At 36.8% G+C, this 16311-nt stretch overlaps 1 protein-coding gene across 4 annotated transcripts in view; it reads right to left on the bottom strand.

Annotated features, from left to right (window-relative positions):
* The window catches only part of LOC128649001 (phosphatidylserine decarboxylase proenzyme, mitochondrial), a 30206-nt gene extending 14202 nt beyond the window's left edge, over positions 1-16004 (bottom strand). The window contains exons 1-3 of one of the 4 annotated variants that reach the window (XM_053702016.1): positions 15723-16004; positions 14814-14872; positions 13138-13313 (exon numbers count right to left, since the gene is read on the bottom strand). In XM_053702016.1, the coding sequence (XP_053557991.1) occupies positions 13138-13313; positions 14814-14872; positions 15723-15778 (291 nt within the window). In that variant the 5' untranslated portion in view covers positions 15779-16004. Of the gene's footprint in view, positions 1-4825; positions 4992-6129; positions 6255-6510; positions 6766-13137; positions 13314-14813; positions 14873-15722 lie in introns of those variants that run through there. The other 3 variants (XM_053702019.1, XM_053702015.1, XM_053702018.1) reach the window with 3 other exon arrangements.
* Positions 16005-16311: the final 307 nt, after the last annotated feature.

Below are 16311 nucleotides of genomic sequence, written 5' to 3'. Positions count from 1 at the left end.
CTTTTTCCTCATATTTTATCCCAAAAAAAATTATAGTAAATTATAAGAAATTATGAAAATAATGATATATTTAGAAATTCCATTTAATGGCAAGAAAAACGGTATATAAAAATAGCCCTGGTCCCAAACGGTCAGAAAATAGAAAAGTGATCTGGTCACTAAGGGGTTAAACAATACAAATTTAGTAGTAGACTGTCCCTTTAACATATCAGCAGTCTGAACTATATCAGAACAAATCAACAGTGTTTGCTGCAATTGGTTTTCAATGGTCAAACTCCTCCCACCACTGGCTTCACCAGAAATCATAAGATAAGCTGCAAATAAGGGAGTGCTATGTGGCCCAGACTGTTATGCAGCGCTATACAAAAGGTACGACATTGTGTGTGACTATACATTACTACACTTGCATTGACAACAATAAACAAAATGAGAGGAGCACCATCGGTTGTAGATGCACTTTAATACAATGTGAGCTACAGTTAGAGAGGCTCTCAAGGACCAGTAAACACAGCAGATTTGCATAATCAACAAATGCAAGATAACAAGACAATACAATAACATTTACTCTGAATTTCAAATGAGTAGTAGATTCTTTTCTAACACATTTCAAAGTTATGTATATTTCCACTCCCCCTGTACCATGTGATAGCAATCAGCCAATCACAAATGCATATACGTATAGTCTGAGTTCTTGCACATGCTCCGTAGGAGCTGGTGACTCAAAAAATGTAAATATAAAAGACTGTGCACATTTTTTTTAATGGAAGTAAATTGGAAAGTTGTTTAAAATGTCATGCTGTATCTGAATCATTAAAATTTAATAAAACCTGAGTGTCCCTTTACACTCTAAAGACGTATATGAGTGTGATGTGTTTGATATTCATATGTGATATTTTCTTATTAGACTTTGAGTCTAAGCTTGTCTAGGGTTAACTGGCTGACGGATGTAAGCCCCGCTTCCTGAGCGCGCCACGGAGCACCCAGCAATATGGGAATTCATTTATTGGGGAAAACAAACGTTATTTTGTCCAGTTTCCTCGTTACTGCATCCAGAGAATACATTCTGTTGAATTCAGAATCTTGATAGTGCAACAGTTCACCCAGTAATTTGTTACAGTATGTAGCTTATTTACTGTACATCTGCCCCATAAGTAGCCACAAGAGAGCAGATAAAGGCACTCAAACAACTGTTGAAGGGGTATGGCCTGGCATTACAAACACATTTACAACAATTTTGTATGCAGATTTCCAACTGAAAGGGACATGAAAATAAACTTTGCAATAACGGCTACAGTGAGATTTTTACTGATAAATAGGAATGTAAACGTGATTCTGAGAAACATTGTCCTCAGTTAGGAGTCAGTGCAATCTGTCAATCTACATGAATAAGCCTTGTAAGCAAGCAGGGATCATCTAGTGCAGGGCAGCACTAACCCAGGTGGCTCCTACCTCTAGACTCCCCCTGCCATGGAAAACACAGGACTATAGCTTCCATTTTATAGACTATAGCAGGTGTCAACAAATGTGTTTAAAATTTAGGAGCCAGTAAGAATATTTAGGAGCCAGAAAGTGGTATTTGTATATAGTTCTTTGGAGAATAACCCAAAAAGTTAGGAACCAGGGGCTCCCAGGTTTGTCGAGCCCTGGACTATGGCATAAAGGGAAACCAAAGCACATTTTCTTCTTTGTTGCATCCAAATGAGTTGAAAAATGTATGAAGCATCAAGAATACAGAGAGACCAATTTTTTTCAGAACCCAGATAAATCTGTTTGTATATATGAGCAGAATATGAACAAAACTATAAGTAATGGCTCAGCTCCGTGACTCCTGAGATTTTACAAGCCCAGTAAAAAAGGGGGTGTTTAAAATATATCCGTGTAATTTATTTTATTAAAGGGATAGTAAACACCAAAAATGGTATTGTTTAAAAAGATAGATAATCCCTTTATTTACCATTCCCCATTTTGGCATAACTAACATGGTTATAGAAATACACTTTTTACCTCAGTCATTTCCTTGTATCTAAGCTTCCGCCTCCTTATCTCAGATCTTTTGACAAACTTGCATTTCAGGCAACTAGTGCTGACTCCTAAATAACTTCACGTACATGAGCACAATATTATCTATATGAAACACATGAACTAACAACCTCTAGCTGTGAAAAACTGTCAAATGCAGGAAGTGGCTTTCAAGGGCTTAGAAATTAGCATATAAGCCTACCTAGGTTTGATGATAAAAGTAAATTAGAAAGTCGTTTAAAATTACATGCCCTATCTGAATCATGAAAGTTTAATTTGGACTTTAATATCCCTTTAAGAAATAGTTGTTCCGGTGATGAATAAAGCTACTACTTTTTATTTGTAAAAATGTGTCCATGTCACAAGGGAAGTGATTAAAGGGGCATGAAACCCATCATTTTTCTTTCACAATTCAGATAGGGCATACAATTGTATATGCTTTTCCAGTTTACTTCATTCTCTTTGTATCCTCTGCTATAGGAGCAGAAATGCTCTACTAGGAGCTAGCTGACCAAATTGAATGAGCGAATGGCAGGAGGAATGTATGTTTCCACCAATCAGCAGCTAGCTCCTAGTAGTGCACTGCTAAGCATACTTTAGTATGCTTTTCAACAAATTTTGGGTTTTAACCATGCCTGCCCTAAAACAGTCTGCGCTTAGGAGAAAAAAAAATAAAGTAAAATGGAGGAAAGGAGGACTCAAACCGTGCTACTGAAAAGTAATGTCACTGGGGAGGAAAAACTAGAAACCTGACTACATAGAAATAACATCCCACTTTTTATCTGTGCTCTATAGAAAGAGGGGGGATATAAAAAAAAACATAGGCTTAACTAGTTTATATACTGCCATAAACCTAGTGGTTCTTGCAAGTTAAACATAGCAAAAACCAAGAGTTAAAGGGACACTGAATCCAAATTGTTTCTTTTGTGATTAATGTAGAGCATGCAATTTTAAGCAACTTTCTAATTTACTCCTATTATCAATTTTTCTTCGTTCTTTTGCTATCTTTATATGAAAAGGGCATCTAAGTTTTTTTTTGGTTTAGAACTCTGGACAACACTTTTTTTATTGGTGGGTGAATTTATCCACCAATCAGCAAGGACAACCCAGGTTGTTTACCAAAAATGGGCCGGCATCTAAACTTAAAGGGACATTATACACTAATTTTTTCTTTGCATAAATGTTTTGTAGATCTATTTATATAGCCTATAAAGTTGTTTTTTTAAATAAATGTATAGTTTTGCTTATTTTTAAATAACATTGCTCTGATTTTCAGACTCCTAACCAAGCCCCAAAGTTTTATGTGAATACTGTCAGCTACCTTCTCCAGCTTGCTCCTGTTTGTGTAAAGGGTCTTTTCATATGCAAAGGGGGGGGGGGGGGGGTCTTATTTGCCACTTGCAGTGGGCTTTCCAGCTACCTTTTCAACAGAGCTAAACTGACAGCTTCCAAGTACGTTTTTAAACAGTTTTATACTGGATTTTTATATCGGTATCTGTGCATCTTATTCTTTGTAGTAATGTCTATTACATGCAGATATATGAAAATGAGTGTATACTGTCTCTTTAAATTCTTGCATTTCAAATAAAGATACCAAGAGAATGAAGAAAATTTGATAATAGGAGTAAATTAGAAAGTTGCTTAAAATTACATGCCCTATCTGAATCACGAAAGAAAAAATTTGGGTTCAGTGTCCCTTTAAGGGCAAAGAAAGGAGAGCTTGAGGCTACATAGTGCAAGGGGTGGGCAGAAACAGAAGAATTACATTTAACATGGTGGAAGTTAAATAACCAGAAAATTGTGTTTTAAAATGGCTATTGGCAGGTTTAACACGCACATATATAGGCCTGTGTGTCTAGAGTCTACACTTCACTGCAGAAAATCAGTTGTATTGTAGAACATAGTCTCAAAATAAAAACGGACCATTGTTTCCAAACTGGATTCTATGGCACATCTGTGTGTTCCACTATGACTAGGGGTTCGACTGGAAACTACCACAAAAGTATTATCCAATGTACAAGGAATAAGACTGAAACCCAATTTTTTTTCTTTCATGATTCAGATAGAGCATGTGATTTTAAATAACTTTGCAATTTACTTTTGTTATCCAATTTGTTTTGTTCTCTTGATATCCTTTGTTGAAAACGATACCTAGGTAGAATCAGGAGCTACTGATTGGTGCTGCACATATATATCTCATCTTATTGGCCCACTCAGTGTATTCAGATAGCTCCCAAAAGTGCATTGCTGGTTTTCCAACAAAGGATACCAAGAGAATGAAGCAAAATTATATAATAGAAGTAAATTGGAAAGTTGTTTAAAAATTATATTCTCTATCTGAATCATGATAGAAACATTTTTGGGTTTCATGTCCCTTTAAGGTTGTTTACTGCTCTGTTATAAAGACTTAAAACAGCATTTTTTATAAAAAAAATTCAAGGTGTGGTTATTAACTTATCTTATGAGCTATGACAAGGGGGGGGGGAAATCTACAGTACATTTCATGTATGTTCCCTCAACATATAGATAGCAAGAGTGTTTTCTCTCTTTTTATTGCGATAATGTTAAAAAGTAGAATCCAGACAAAGAATAGCTTAAGGTTTTTGTTTTCCCCAATAACAAAAAGCTGACAGCAGTCTGGTAATAACCGCCCGCTTACCTAGGGATTGCCCTACCACCAACCGCTCACCCTTACAGTAAGCGCTTTACAATGAATTTCAAGTAATTTATGACACATGACCAGTTTCTGTTAATCAAATCACTCCTGTTACCATCACACAAAGAGGGAATGAGGAAGGACACTTACTCTGCTGGTAGGGCGCCATCCTACTCTTGCCAATGGTTTAAGTGCAGCGAACGGTAGGAGGTAGTAAAGGATTGTGAGAGGCCAAGAGCGCAGTTTCAGAGCGGACCTAGACATACAGGTCAGCTGCCCCAACCTCCGTCTGAGTGCCAGCTGTGGGAACTGTAACCTGTGGGATCAGATACAAGTGTCAGATGATGAGGAATAAGCCTTGGCACCATGCGCAAGACTTGGCTCCCACTCAAATCAGACTGAGAACAGTTGAGAGTCCTAAGTACACGGCCAACACATGCAGAGTATTGTGTAAAGAGACTGTGTTTGCGTAGGGAATTCTGGACTGAATGCAAGCGACCTGGCACACACTCAGATCTGATCAGCAGTACATCACAGTAAGTAGGAGGCAAGTTAGAGACTGGGAAACCCACTCTAAGGATAATAATGTACAGAGAAGACACAACCAACCAGTGCCAACAATTTAATGTTTTCCTGCTTAGTCTGTACACAGCAGCTGATTCCCTTAAACTTCCATGTAATCAACCTGCACTTGGATCAGGACACGTTTAGTCATTTACAAGTCACTGATATGAGACCAACTATAATTTCCAGCTAGTTTATCACTAAAAGATCAGATGATTAAGAAGAATAAGTTTCCCTTCACTATTAAAACTACAGCAGTATTTTCATATCACTAAAAGGGACTTCTTTGCACACTATTTATAGCTCATTATGCAAATGCTGCATTAAGAACTAGACCTCTCCACTGTTGTTGTCCTAACATCACCACAGAAGAATCAGACTCTAATAACTGGTCACAGGTTTCAATATGGTCAAGTCAAGGTAGCTACTACTTTTAAATATAAAATCACACTATCAATAAAAATAAAAAAATCAAGGATATTAACTGAAACAGAAGACAAAATGAGAAAAAAAAAAAAGATATACACTATTTGGCAACGACTAAAGTGGTGAAACAAAATACTTGATTAAAAACATCTTTAACAATCTAAAAAAACATTTAACGTGATTTCCACATTACTTTATAGCTGTCATTCATCCTTTGTAATGATGAGTAAGTAAATATAGATCTGCTCTTTCTGTGCAGTTAGAGAGACAGCTAGTAATGATTGTAAGAGACACAACGAGACAACAGATGAACACTGCTACAGGAAAGATGCTACAAACCCCTTCCCCCAACCTCGTCCCTATTCTGGGTGTGAAGAGTTGGTTTTCAGAGATGACTTAAGAAACCCGATTCTAAAACATAGTTTAGATACACAACAAATAAGCAGCTCATTTGTAGAACTCACCACAAAGCAGAAATCTTTAGCTAGAGTTTTTTCTCCAGCACCAGTAGCAAACAAAACAGAATGTACCCAGTATCCAGGGCCACCTCCTGCTCCCCCACCTCACTGCAGACAGCTAACGACCAATCCCTGCCTAGCTGCCTCTCTCCTCATCCATCCCTTCCAGAGACACATTCCTCTCAGCCCCGGTGCTTCATTCACACAACACATGCTGAGCCAGCTTCTTTTCTATGTGGTTGCTTGAACAGTCACACCATTCTCCCCCTCCTTCCCCTTCTCCAGATGAATACATAAGAAGCTTTCAGCTAATTAGGCCAAACAAAGGCTTAGCAATTGCTCTCACTGCCCTTCCCCAGGCAGGTTTGACCTGCATTCTAAGGGTACCTGAAACGCGTCCGTCTGTTAGTGATATTCTCACTGTTTGCTGGTTCTGATGGATCTGCTTGGTCCTCCCTAACCCAGCTGTTGGTGTTGGCAGTGTGTCCCCTGCAGACATGAAGTTTCACTTTGTGCAGGTTACAGCAGGAGGGAGGATGCGTTGCAGGTTTCCGGCATCTCACCATCTCCTCAGGTGCAGATCCGGAGCGAGTTGATCGCCCTGTAACTTTAACATCATCAGAGCTGAGGCCCGCTGGTCTCTCCTGCCTCCTGCACTAGTGGAGGATGTGACGACAGACTAATCTGCTGTGCTGAAGGAAAAGCACATCTCTGGCTTTTGCTCCTCCTATTTCTGTCTCACGCAGTGTCTGTTACCTGCTTCAGGACCACACTGATGGCTAAAGCGCCATGACATTAATATAAAACCACGCATATAGCCGTTACAAAACTTGCACAATATACTTGTAACATGGTATTGGTAAAAACACATGAAAATGTCTTGCTAGAATACACCATGGACAGCAGCTCTTGGAGTTCAGTTCTTGTTGATGCTAATCGCAGATATGAAGCTGATAAAAGCAAATGCCACTAAGAAGAATTTTTTTTTTTTTAAAAAAAATAAGTCCAATCAACCTAAACAGAAACACCTGGGTCACACCTTGGCACTCTTTCCAAGTGTGACATGCCGAAACAATTTTGGCATGTGGCATGCATTGCTTGTCCTTGGGTTATTGCCATACTGCCAAAGACAGAATTTTATAGTATATTATCACTATTTCAGGCACACTCTCAAATAAGTTTGCCACTGTTGTAGTAGGTTATCTCACTAGTTAATACAGAAGTAAAGCAAAACTACCTCTGTCAATCAATTAACACAACCCAAACCATTATCAAGGGCAACAAATTTCTCTCCAATACACAAAACATTCAAACTGTTGGCAATAATTGAAAATAGGTTTTATCTGCTTATGCCTTGATCAAAAAACATCACATTGGTAATAAGTATGTTTTAGACAAATTCCATCAACACATAAATGTAGTAAAATTTCAGTTACTAATACAGCTTGTAAAAAATAACTAAACCAGCAACCACAAGAAAACAGTAGTCATTTATGGAGTAAAAATAAAATCTATATATTTAGAACCAAAAATGTTTTATTATTTGTGAGACAACCATAGCACACACACACACACTATTTAAAGTTTAACACTGGTATTATCAAACGTCTACACAGATCTGATGTATGGTCACTAAAATTCATACAAGTGCTTAAAGGGACACTAAACACATGCTTAAAATCCTTAAATCTTGCTCCTTCTAATCTATCAAAATCAAGTTAGCATGAATGTCTATGCCAACTTGTCATCTTACCCCAAATTGTTCAAAAAAAAGTGTTTTCAATAACAATGGTTTACCTGTGCTCTTTGTGTGTATGCATGCCCCCATATTGTGACGTGCGTTACACACAGGTACACCAGTCACATGACGCACGCATATTGTTCTATTATGTATTTGCTTCAGTGCTTAGAGGAATCACATCTGCAGCACACACTCACTGTGATGCATTCAGCAGCAGCACATGTGATTCTTGCAGAGCGTGTGCTGCAGTGTTTGTAGAGATATTGTTTCAAATGTGACTAATAGTAATACGTATTTTCAACATAAGTAATACATAAGTTAGTAATGCAGGCTTCAGGAACAAGAATTAAAAGTAGCAAGCTTCCATTGTACTCTAGGCAATCCTGGTGCAGATAAACTAGAGTATAGTGACATTAAAGTGAAGGTAATGTTTGATGAATCAGTGCCCGTTTTTTTAATAATCCTATTAAAAACAGGGGCACTTTAATTCATCAAACTTTACATTTCACTTGTTTTGTTCAAATACTTACCTTTTAATCCTGACAGCCGCTCCGGCAATTCCCCCGGCCATTGGAGGCCTCTTCATATGCCAGAAATGACAAATCCGGCTTCCTCCAATCACGGCTTTCCCCCCTGGGGGAATCATGGCCTGAGGCAATGCCGTGATTGGAGGAAGCCAAATTCGTCATTTTGGACCCGCAAGGAGGCCTTGTGACGGGCAGAGGAAGCGCTGCAGCGGCTGTCAGGATTAAAAGGTAAGTATTTGAACAAAACAAGTGCAATGTAAAGTTTGATGAATTAAAGTGCCCGTTTTTAATAGGATTATTAAAAACCGGGCACTGATTCGTCAAACATTACCTTCACTTTAAAGACCAGATGCATTTTGTAAGCATTGTATCGGAGCTATTTGTTGCCTCCCTCTATCCATGGATACCGACCGTCTTGATGAACGCTAGATTTCATTGCACTCGAGGACCAACGTGTTTGCACACGTGCAGCCACTCTCCTTCATATACCTGCAGTGAAACCTAGGTTCCAAAATAGTGCCAGCTATAATTACAGGGAGGTGCATGAAATGTATTTAGTGCTTAAGTATGGTATGCACTCCAGTCTGGGAAGAGTGGTAGAACATTTTATTTCAAAGACTTTGAAAGCACAGGCAGACAAAATAAATAATAATGTTTACTGCAATGTTTTACTTTCCTTTGTAAAACATCTTATCAGGGTAACATTCGGAGTATATTATATATAAATGTGTTCAGGCACATTACTGTCAACTAAAGAACATTTGTATGAGAACTGAGGAACAATCAAAAGTCATAGTTTTAAAAATCCTAGATTAAGAAACCCGCATTTTATATTTGTTTAATGCTTAAAAACTGTTCTAAGGCGAATCTTACAAGGTCAAATCAAATTAGCAAAGTTTAAAACCAAAATAAACAATGGAATTCTGCAAAAAGTACCACAATTAAACAAAGAAAGGCTATGGTTTCAATGTAATACACCCCCAATCTGCGAGTAAATGTATATGTATCAAATACAGACAGTATAGCCAACATTATAGCAGTTACAGTTCATCTACTGATCACTAATTCAAATGGCCATAATGTGCTAAAACAAAGTCAGTGGCTTGTCCTGAGCAAGTTAAGATTGTGACCGATATGTTCAACAGCGTCATTATACACACCTAGGGGCCGAATTATCAAGCTCTGAATGGCCCCTGATTCCCCTGTTTACGCTGCTCCATAACTGTTCCGCCGCCTTTGAGGCTGCGGTCTGCAATCCACCCGATCCTATACGGCCGGGCTGATTGATACCCCTGCTAGTGGCCGATTGGTCGCGAATCTGCAGGGGGCGGCATTGCACAAGCAGTACTAGTGAAGTGCTTGTGCAATGTTAAATGCTGACAGCATATGCTGTTGGCATTCAGCGATGACTGTCGGACATGATACGCTACAATGTATCATATCGGACAGACATTGATAAATCGGCCCCACATTCTCAAAATTCTAGTGCAGTTTATCACCGAACAAACCTGTGAGCCTAATAGACTAAATATTAACCCGTGAACAAGCTACACTGAGTGCTTAAAGGACAAGTAAATACAGTAGATTTGCATAATCAACAAATGCATGATAAAGACAATGCAATAGCATTAGTCTAAACTTCAAATAAGTAGATTTTTTTCTGACAGATTTCAGTTATGTCTATTTCGACTCCTACTGTATCATGCGACAGCCTTCAGCCAATCACAAATGCATATACATATATTCTGTGTATTCTTGCACATGCTCAGTAGGAGCTGGTGACTCAAAAAGTGTAAATATAAATTGGAAAGTTGTTTAAAACTGCGTGTTCTATCTAAATCATGAAAGATTAATTTTGACTTGAGTGTCCCTTTAATATTTTAGATCACTGTTCAATACTTATAAAAAGGGACATGAAACCCAAAATTTTCCTGTCATGATTAAAGGGACTGTCTAGTCAAAATTCAACTTTCATATAGGGCATGCAATTTTAAACAACTTTCCAATTTACTTTTATCATCAAATTTGCTTTGTTCTTTTGGTATTCTTGGTTGAAAGCTAAACCTTGGTAAGCTCATATGCTAATTTCTAAGCTCTTGAAAGCCGCCTCTTATCTCAGTGCATTTTTACAGTTTTCACAACTAAACAACACTAGTTCACGTGTTAAATATCGATAACATTGTGCTCACTCCTGTGGAGTTACCTATGAGTCAGCACTGATTGGCTAAAATGCAAGTCTGTCAAAACAACTGAAATAAGGGGGCAGTCTGCAGAGGCTTAGATACAAGGTAATCGCAGAGGTAAAAAGTATTTTAATATAATCGTGTTTGTTATGCAAAACTGGGTAATTAAGGGATCATCTATCTTTTTAAATAATATTCTGGAGTAGACTCTCTCTTTAAGATAGAAGTGAATTGGAAACTTTTTTTAAATTGTATTCTCTATTATCAATTTGCTTTGTACTCATATTATTATTTGTTGAAGAGCTATCTAGATAGGTAACGTGCACATGTATGGGGCACTACATGATAGGAAATAGTGCTGCCATCTGGTGCTGCAGGCACGTGCACACTCCAGAACATATCCAACAAGAAAACTTAATAGAAGTACATTTGAAAGTTGTTTAAAATTGTATGTTATCTGAATCATGAAAGAAAAATTGGGGGGGTTATGTCCCTTTAACACATAGGAATAAAAGTCCAAATTGTTGCTTTGCCCTTTATTCTTAAAGTGATGGTAAAATTTTCCCAAACTGCTAAACATATTTGGAAAGGTCTTCTCCTAACTAGCATATCGATATGCTTATTTATTACCCAAGTCATCTGTACACTAAATAAATATTTTCATTCATGCTACATTACATCATTGAATGCAGCCTCTCTCTCCAATTTTTGATTTAGGTTATTTCAGTGGCAGCTCTTCTAGCCAATCAGAGCATCACCATGCGCCCCATGTTAATTAATCACAGCACGCTCCCAAACTTGGAACTCTGCGATCAACTTGAAATGCGCATGCGCAACTCCTTGCGCTATTTGCGCAACTGAAGCAGTTGAGCAAATAGCGTAAGGAGTTGCGCATTTCAAGTTGACCGCAGAGTTCCAAGCACGGGAGCGTGCTGTGATCAATTAACATGGGGCGCATGGCGACGCTCTGATTGGCTAGAAGAGCTGCCACTCAAATAACCCACATGAAAAATTGAAGAGAGGCTGCATTTAATGACGTAATATAGCATCATGAATAAAAAGATTTATTTAGTGTACAGATGACTTGGGTAATAAATAAGCATATCGATATGCTAGTTAGGAGAAGACCTTTCCAAATATGTTTAGCAGTTTGGGAAAATTTACCATCACTTTAAGTGTCAGGACACTCAGACTTCAAATCCTTTTTTTTGTACCAAGAAAATTAGATGTCCCCTATCACAATGTAAATAAAAACAGAATCCAAAAATGTGTCGGATGGATATTGAAAACTTTAGCTTTTCCTCTAAGAATTAGATACATAAGGTAAAACCAACTGAGGGCTCAAAGCCAAATTAAAGGGATATGAAACCCAAAATGTTTTCTTTCATAATTCAGATAGAGCATGTGATTTTAAACAACTTTCTAATTTACTTCTAGTATCAATTTGTCTGCGTTCTCTTGGTATCATTTGTTGAAAAGTAGAATCATAAGCTTATGAACCTGCCCATTTCTAGAGTACTATATGGCAACAGTTTTGCAAGAATGTTATCCATTTGTAAGAGCACTAGATGGCAGCACTATTCCCATGTGCCATGTACTGCTCCAGATGCCTACCTAGGTATCTGTTCAACACAGAATATCATTGGAACAAAGCAAATTTGATAATAGAAGTAAATTGGAAACTTTTTTTAAAATAGTGTTAATAGTTTAAAAAGCAGGAATGTAAAGCGGACCATCTTTGGTTCAGAATTTGGGCTACGCTTGCTTATTGGTGGCTAAATGTAGCCACCAATAAAAGCAAGTGCTATCCAGGGTGATGAGCTTAAAATGGGCCGGTTCCTAAGCTTTAAATTCCTGCTTTTTAAATAAAAAGATAGCAAGAGAACAAAGACAAATTTATAATAGGAGTAAATTAGAAAGTTGCTTAAAATTGCATGCTCTATATGAATCATGTAAGAATTATTATTTTTTTTATTTAGTATCCCTTTAACAAACTCTTTGCAGAAACCACTGTTCAGTTCACCCTTTTAAAGAAGTAAATGATTTCTGCATAGAACTCAGTAACCCAAGTAGTAAAGCTTTTAGCTGCACCTAAAATCATCCAAAGCAAGGTTATTAAGGAACAATGTGGTCAGAACAAAGATCTACAGTGATAGGTCAGTTTTTCCCTTGTAAAACAAATATGCTAGAAAAGTTGAAAAAGCTTACCTTGCTCTTTTGTTGTACCAACACAGTGCTGGTAACGGACAATAATATTTCAGGTTGTTTTAGCAATTTATAAAAACTTTGTACTGTAGCTTAACTGTTTGCCAAGTATTGTTTTATGGGTATGGCTTATCAGAATAACTACGCTATCAATACAGACCTGTGTCATTTCCAACAACAATGTTCCTTTAAATTGTATTTATTTTCATTGACATTGTCTCTTCTGTAGACAAATGTTTTCTTATATTTCAAATAAAGCATTTTGTGTCTGCAATATCACATGTAGTGAGACAAATCATGTCTGACCAGTAAACTGAAGCTATAGGAAAGGAACATTAGGGAACAGATAAGCTCCTACCTCCCAGGAGTATGCTACTTTCCGTGGAAACTCAATGCCTAAATTCTCCAGGCGGTGATCCTTGTAACTTTCATACTGTCTGTAGCCTATGTAACCTCCACCAGTTCCCACCAAGACATAGAGAGGCCGAAATTTCACAGCCAGACTAGTGGATGCAGCATGGAGTGTTCTTGCATCTGTAGGAAGACAGAAAAGATAAGCTGAACAAAGCACTATATAAGAATAGAACATACAGGAAAAAGGTTTACTTGTTCCTGAAATAAAATACTTAGGGTTATTAACAATATGGTAGAATCATATTAAAGTGATATTAAAAGGGACAGTAAAGTCAAAATTAAAACTTTCATTATTCAAACAGAGCATTACATTTTAAACAACTTTACAATTTACTTCTGTTATCAAATTTGCTTTGTTCTCTTGGTATCTTTTATTGAAGAGCAAAACTAGATAGGTTTATAAGAGCTCAGGAGTGTGCACGTGTCTTTAGTACTCTATGGCAGCAGTGTTTGCAACATTATTTGTAGCTTTGTATTACAATGTTGCAAACACTGCTACCATAGAGTACTAAAGAAACGTGCACACACCTGAGCTCATGATCCTACCTACTTTTTCCTCTTCAATAAAAGATACCAAGAGAACAAAGCAAATTTGATAACAGAAATAAATTGGAAAGATGTTTAAAATTGCATGCTTTATCTAAATCATGAAAGTTAATTTTTTACTTTATTGTTCCTTTAACCGCTTTGGGTAAAAAGCTGGATTTCGTTTTTTTCTGTTTTTTACTATTTAAAAAAAAAAAAGTGATTCCCCCCAGATCCCCCTTATACCATTGGAAAGTTTAGGCGATTACCTTTCCAAAGGTGGGTCTTGGGGGTCTGTAGCTGCTTAGATGCCTGAGAGGCTTCTAAGCAGCAGGCCACCTTTCCCTATATTTTGTATTGTAAATTTTAAATAGAGTTGCATGTGACATCATCAAGTCATTGCGCGTGACGTCACCGGGAAGCCCCGGCAATGCCTGTCACTATACAGGCCCGATCGTTGGGGTGGGAGCCCCCAGATTGCTCTAAAGGTGGATGAGTACTAGCGACGACAATAAATGCTAGACAGAACACTGTATTCAAAAGAAAATTTAGCCTCAGAATAATATGTAGATGTATTTTTTTACAATTAGGTTATTTAAATATTGAAGAAATACGTCTAAAAGTTTAATTTCCATAAAGTAAAGGGTGCCACCATGTTTGAACTTAGGTTCTTTCTCTCTCTCCTGCTGAGGACAGTTAGTGACAAAAATAAAACAAGCAATATAAGAGTGTGCAAACAAAGCTTAGTTTTATAGACAGTGAAATTAAAAAAATAACTTTCAAAGAAAAATAACAGGAAATAGGGATGTAAATAAATAATGAAAGTATATTGCAAAGTTCAATATCATAATGTTTAATATCCATTTAATGTGAGAATTTTTTTTTTAGCAAGTTCAGCAAAAAAAGGTGGAAACAGTAATGGAATATTTTTAACTTGCTACTAAAAATAACTGTTAGATTTGACAAATACATTTTGACAGGCAGAAATATATATATATATATAATTTGCTTTAAATATTTTGTAGGTATATCTCAAATGAATATGAAGATGAAAAAATTATCAACAAAATCTACTAGCTCTGGAAAAGGACTTACTTGTACGGAGACTCCGAACATGAATGCCACAGAGTGGGAAAGTATTATTGCTCAGGAACCTATAGAGGGAAAAAAAATATATAGGTAATATTAAGACACATTCTAATAAGCTAAAATACATAGCTCTGAGTCAGTGACACAGTATATATATATATATATATATATATATATATATATAAGGTTTGTTCTCCAAATCACACTATAGATCAGTAAAATCTGACTATAAAAATATCAAAATCATGCGCAGATATCTTCCAGTATGATCATCCAGGGTAATTTCCAAGACGTCTACATTTGTCATATCACATAATATGGTTCTATCACATTTAAACTATTAAACAAAAGTTAAAGAAATACAGTCTTGGAAAAAAAAACTACAACTGATCAACTACATAGTTTTCAGAGATTTTTTTTCAAATATATGATTATTTGATATTTCAAAGTGCAAAAGAACTGTTATTGCTTCAATAACTTATATTTGAATTTTTAATTTTTTTTTTAGATTTTCCCAGCTAATATTTTGTACTAATCTAGAACAAAATATTGTGGTTTATTCCGTTCAAAATATCGAATTCAAATACTGTCTGGTTCTCAAAATAATGATAAATACATTACAATGAATATGTTATGTGAAATAATCCTCCTTAAGAAAATGTAAAAAGAGAAAGGAACCATATCATATATTGCAGTCATTTTGTTTCTCTGCCAATATTTTTGTGTTATGCTATGAACTAGGAATCTCAAATAATCTACGACCCTTAAACACTAGGAGAGATGGGTACACTTGCACACCACAGCTTAACATGTTGTTATTGTGAATATCTGCCCAGGTTTCCGTATTTACATTACATTGCCTGTCATTTTATTTGTCTGAAACTAAACAGCGATTACTGAACATATTCTTCTTACTTGTGAGCCCCACACGCCCTAGTCATGAGCGCAGCCATCACGCTTAGTCGGCTCATGACGCTGTCAATATGCGCCTCTTCGACGAGCTGTAAAGGTCTTTGAAAACACAATACTGCGCATGCGCACACGGTGTTATGTCAGATCACGTAACGTTCTGATGTTATGTCATGTGAACGACCTATCAGGGCTGGAAAACAGTAGCGACTCAGTCAGTTAACCATTTGATGGCCAAGGACGACGCATCAACTAAATTTACAGCTATAGTTTTATGATGTACAGTATATACTATTGTTGTATAACTATTAATAATATACAATTACATTTTGAGGTGCTGCGTAGATTAAAAAAAAAAAAGTCAGTAGAAAAACATTTTCAATTTATGTTCATTTTTTCACTAAGTTATCATTTCAGCTCCAGATAATCCACAATATCAACTATACGTACTTAAATTTGGTCCTCCGTCTTTTGTCTTACTAGGGCTACAAGCAGTGGTGGGATTCAGCCTGTTCTAGGCACACGAAACCCAAGATTTTCTTTCATGATTTAGATAGAGAAATTTTAAACAACATTCCAAATTACTTTTATTATA

The sequence above is a fragment of the Bombina bombina genome, chromosome 2 (assembly GCF_027579735.1).
Source record: "Bombina bombina isolate aBomBom1 chromosome 2, aBomBom1.pri, whole genome shotgun sequence".
NCBI classification, from domain to species: domain Eukaryota; kingdom Metazoa; phylum Chordata; class Amphibia; order Anura; family Bombinatoridae; genus Bombina; species Bombina bombina.
Note: the sequence above shows the minus strand (reverse complement) of the source record. Positions and strands in the feature narration are given on the sequence as shown.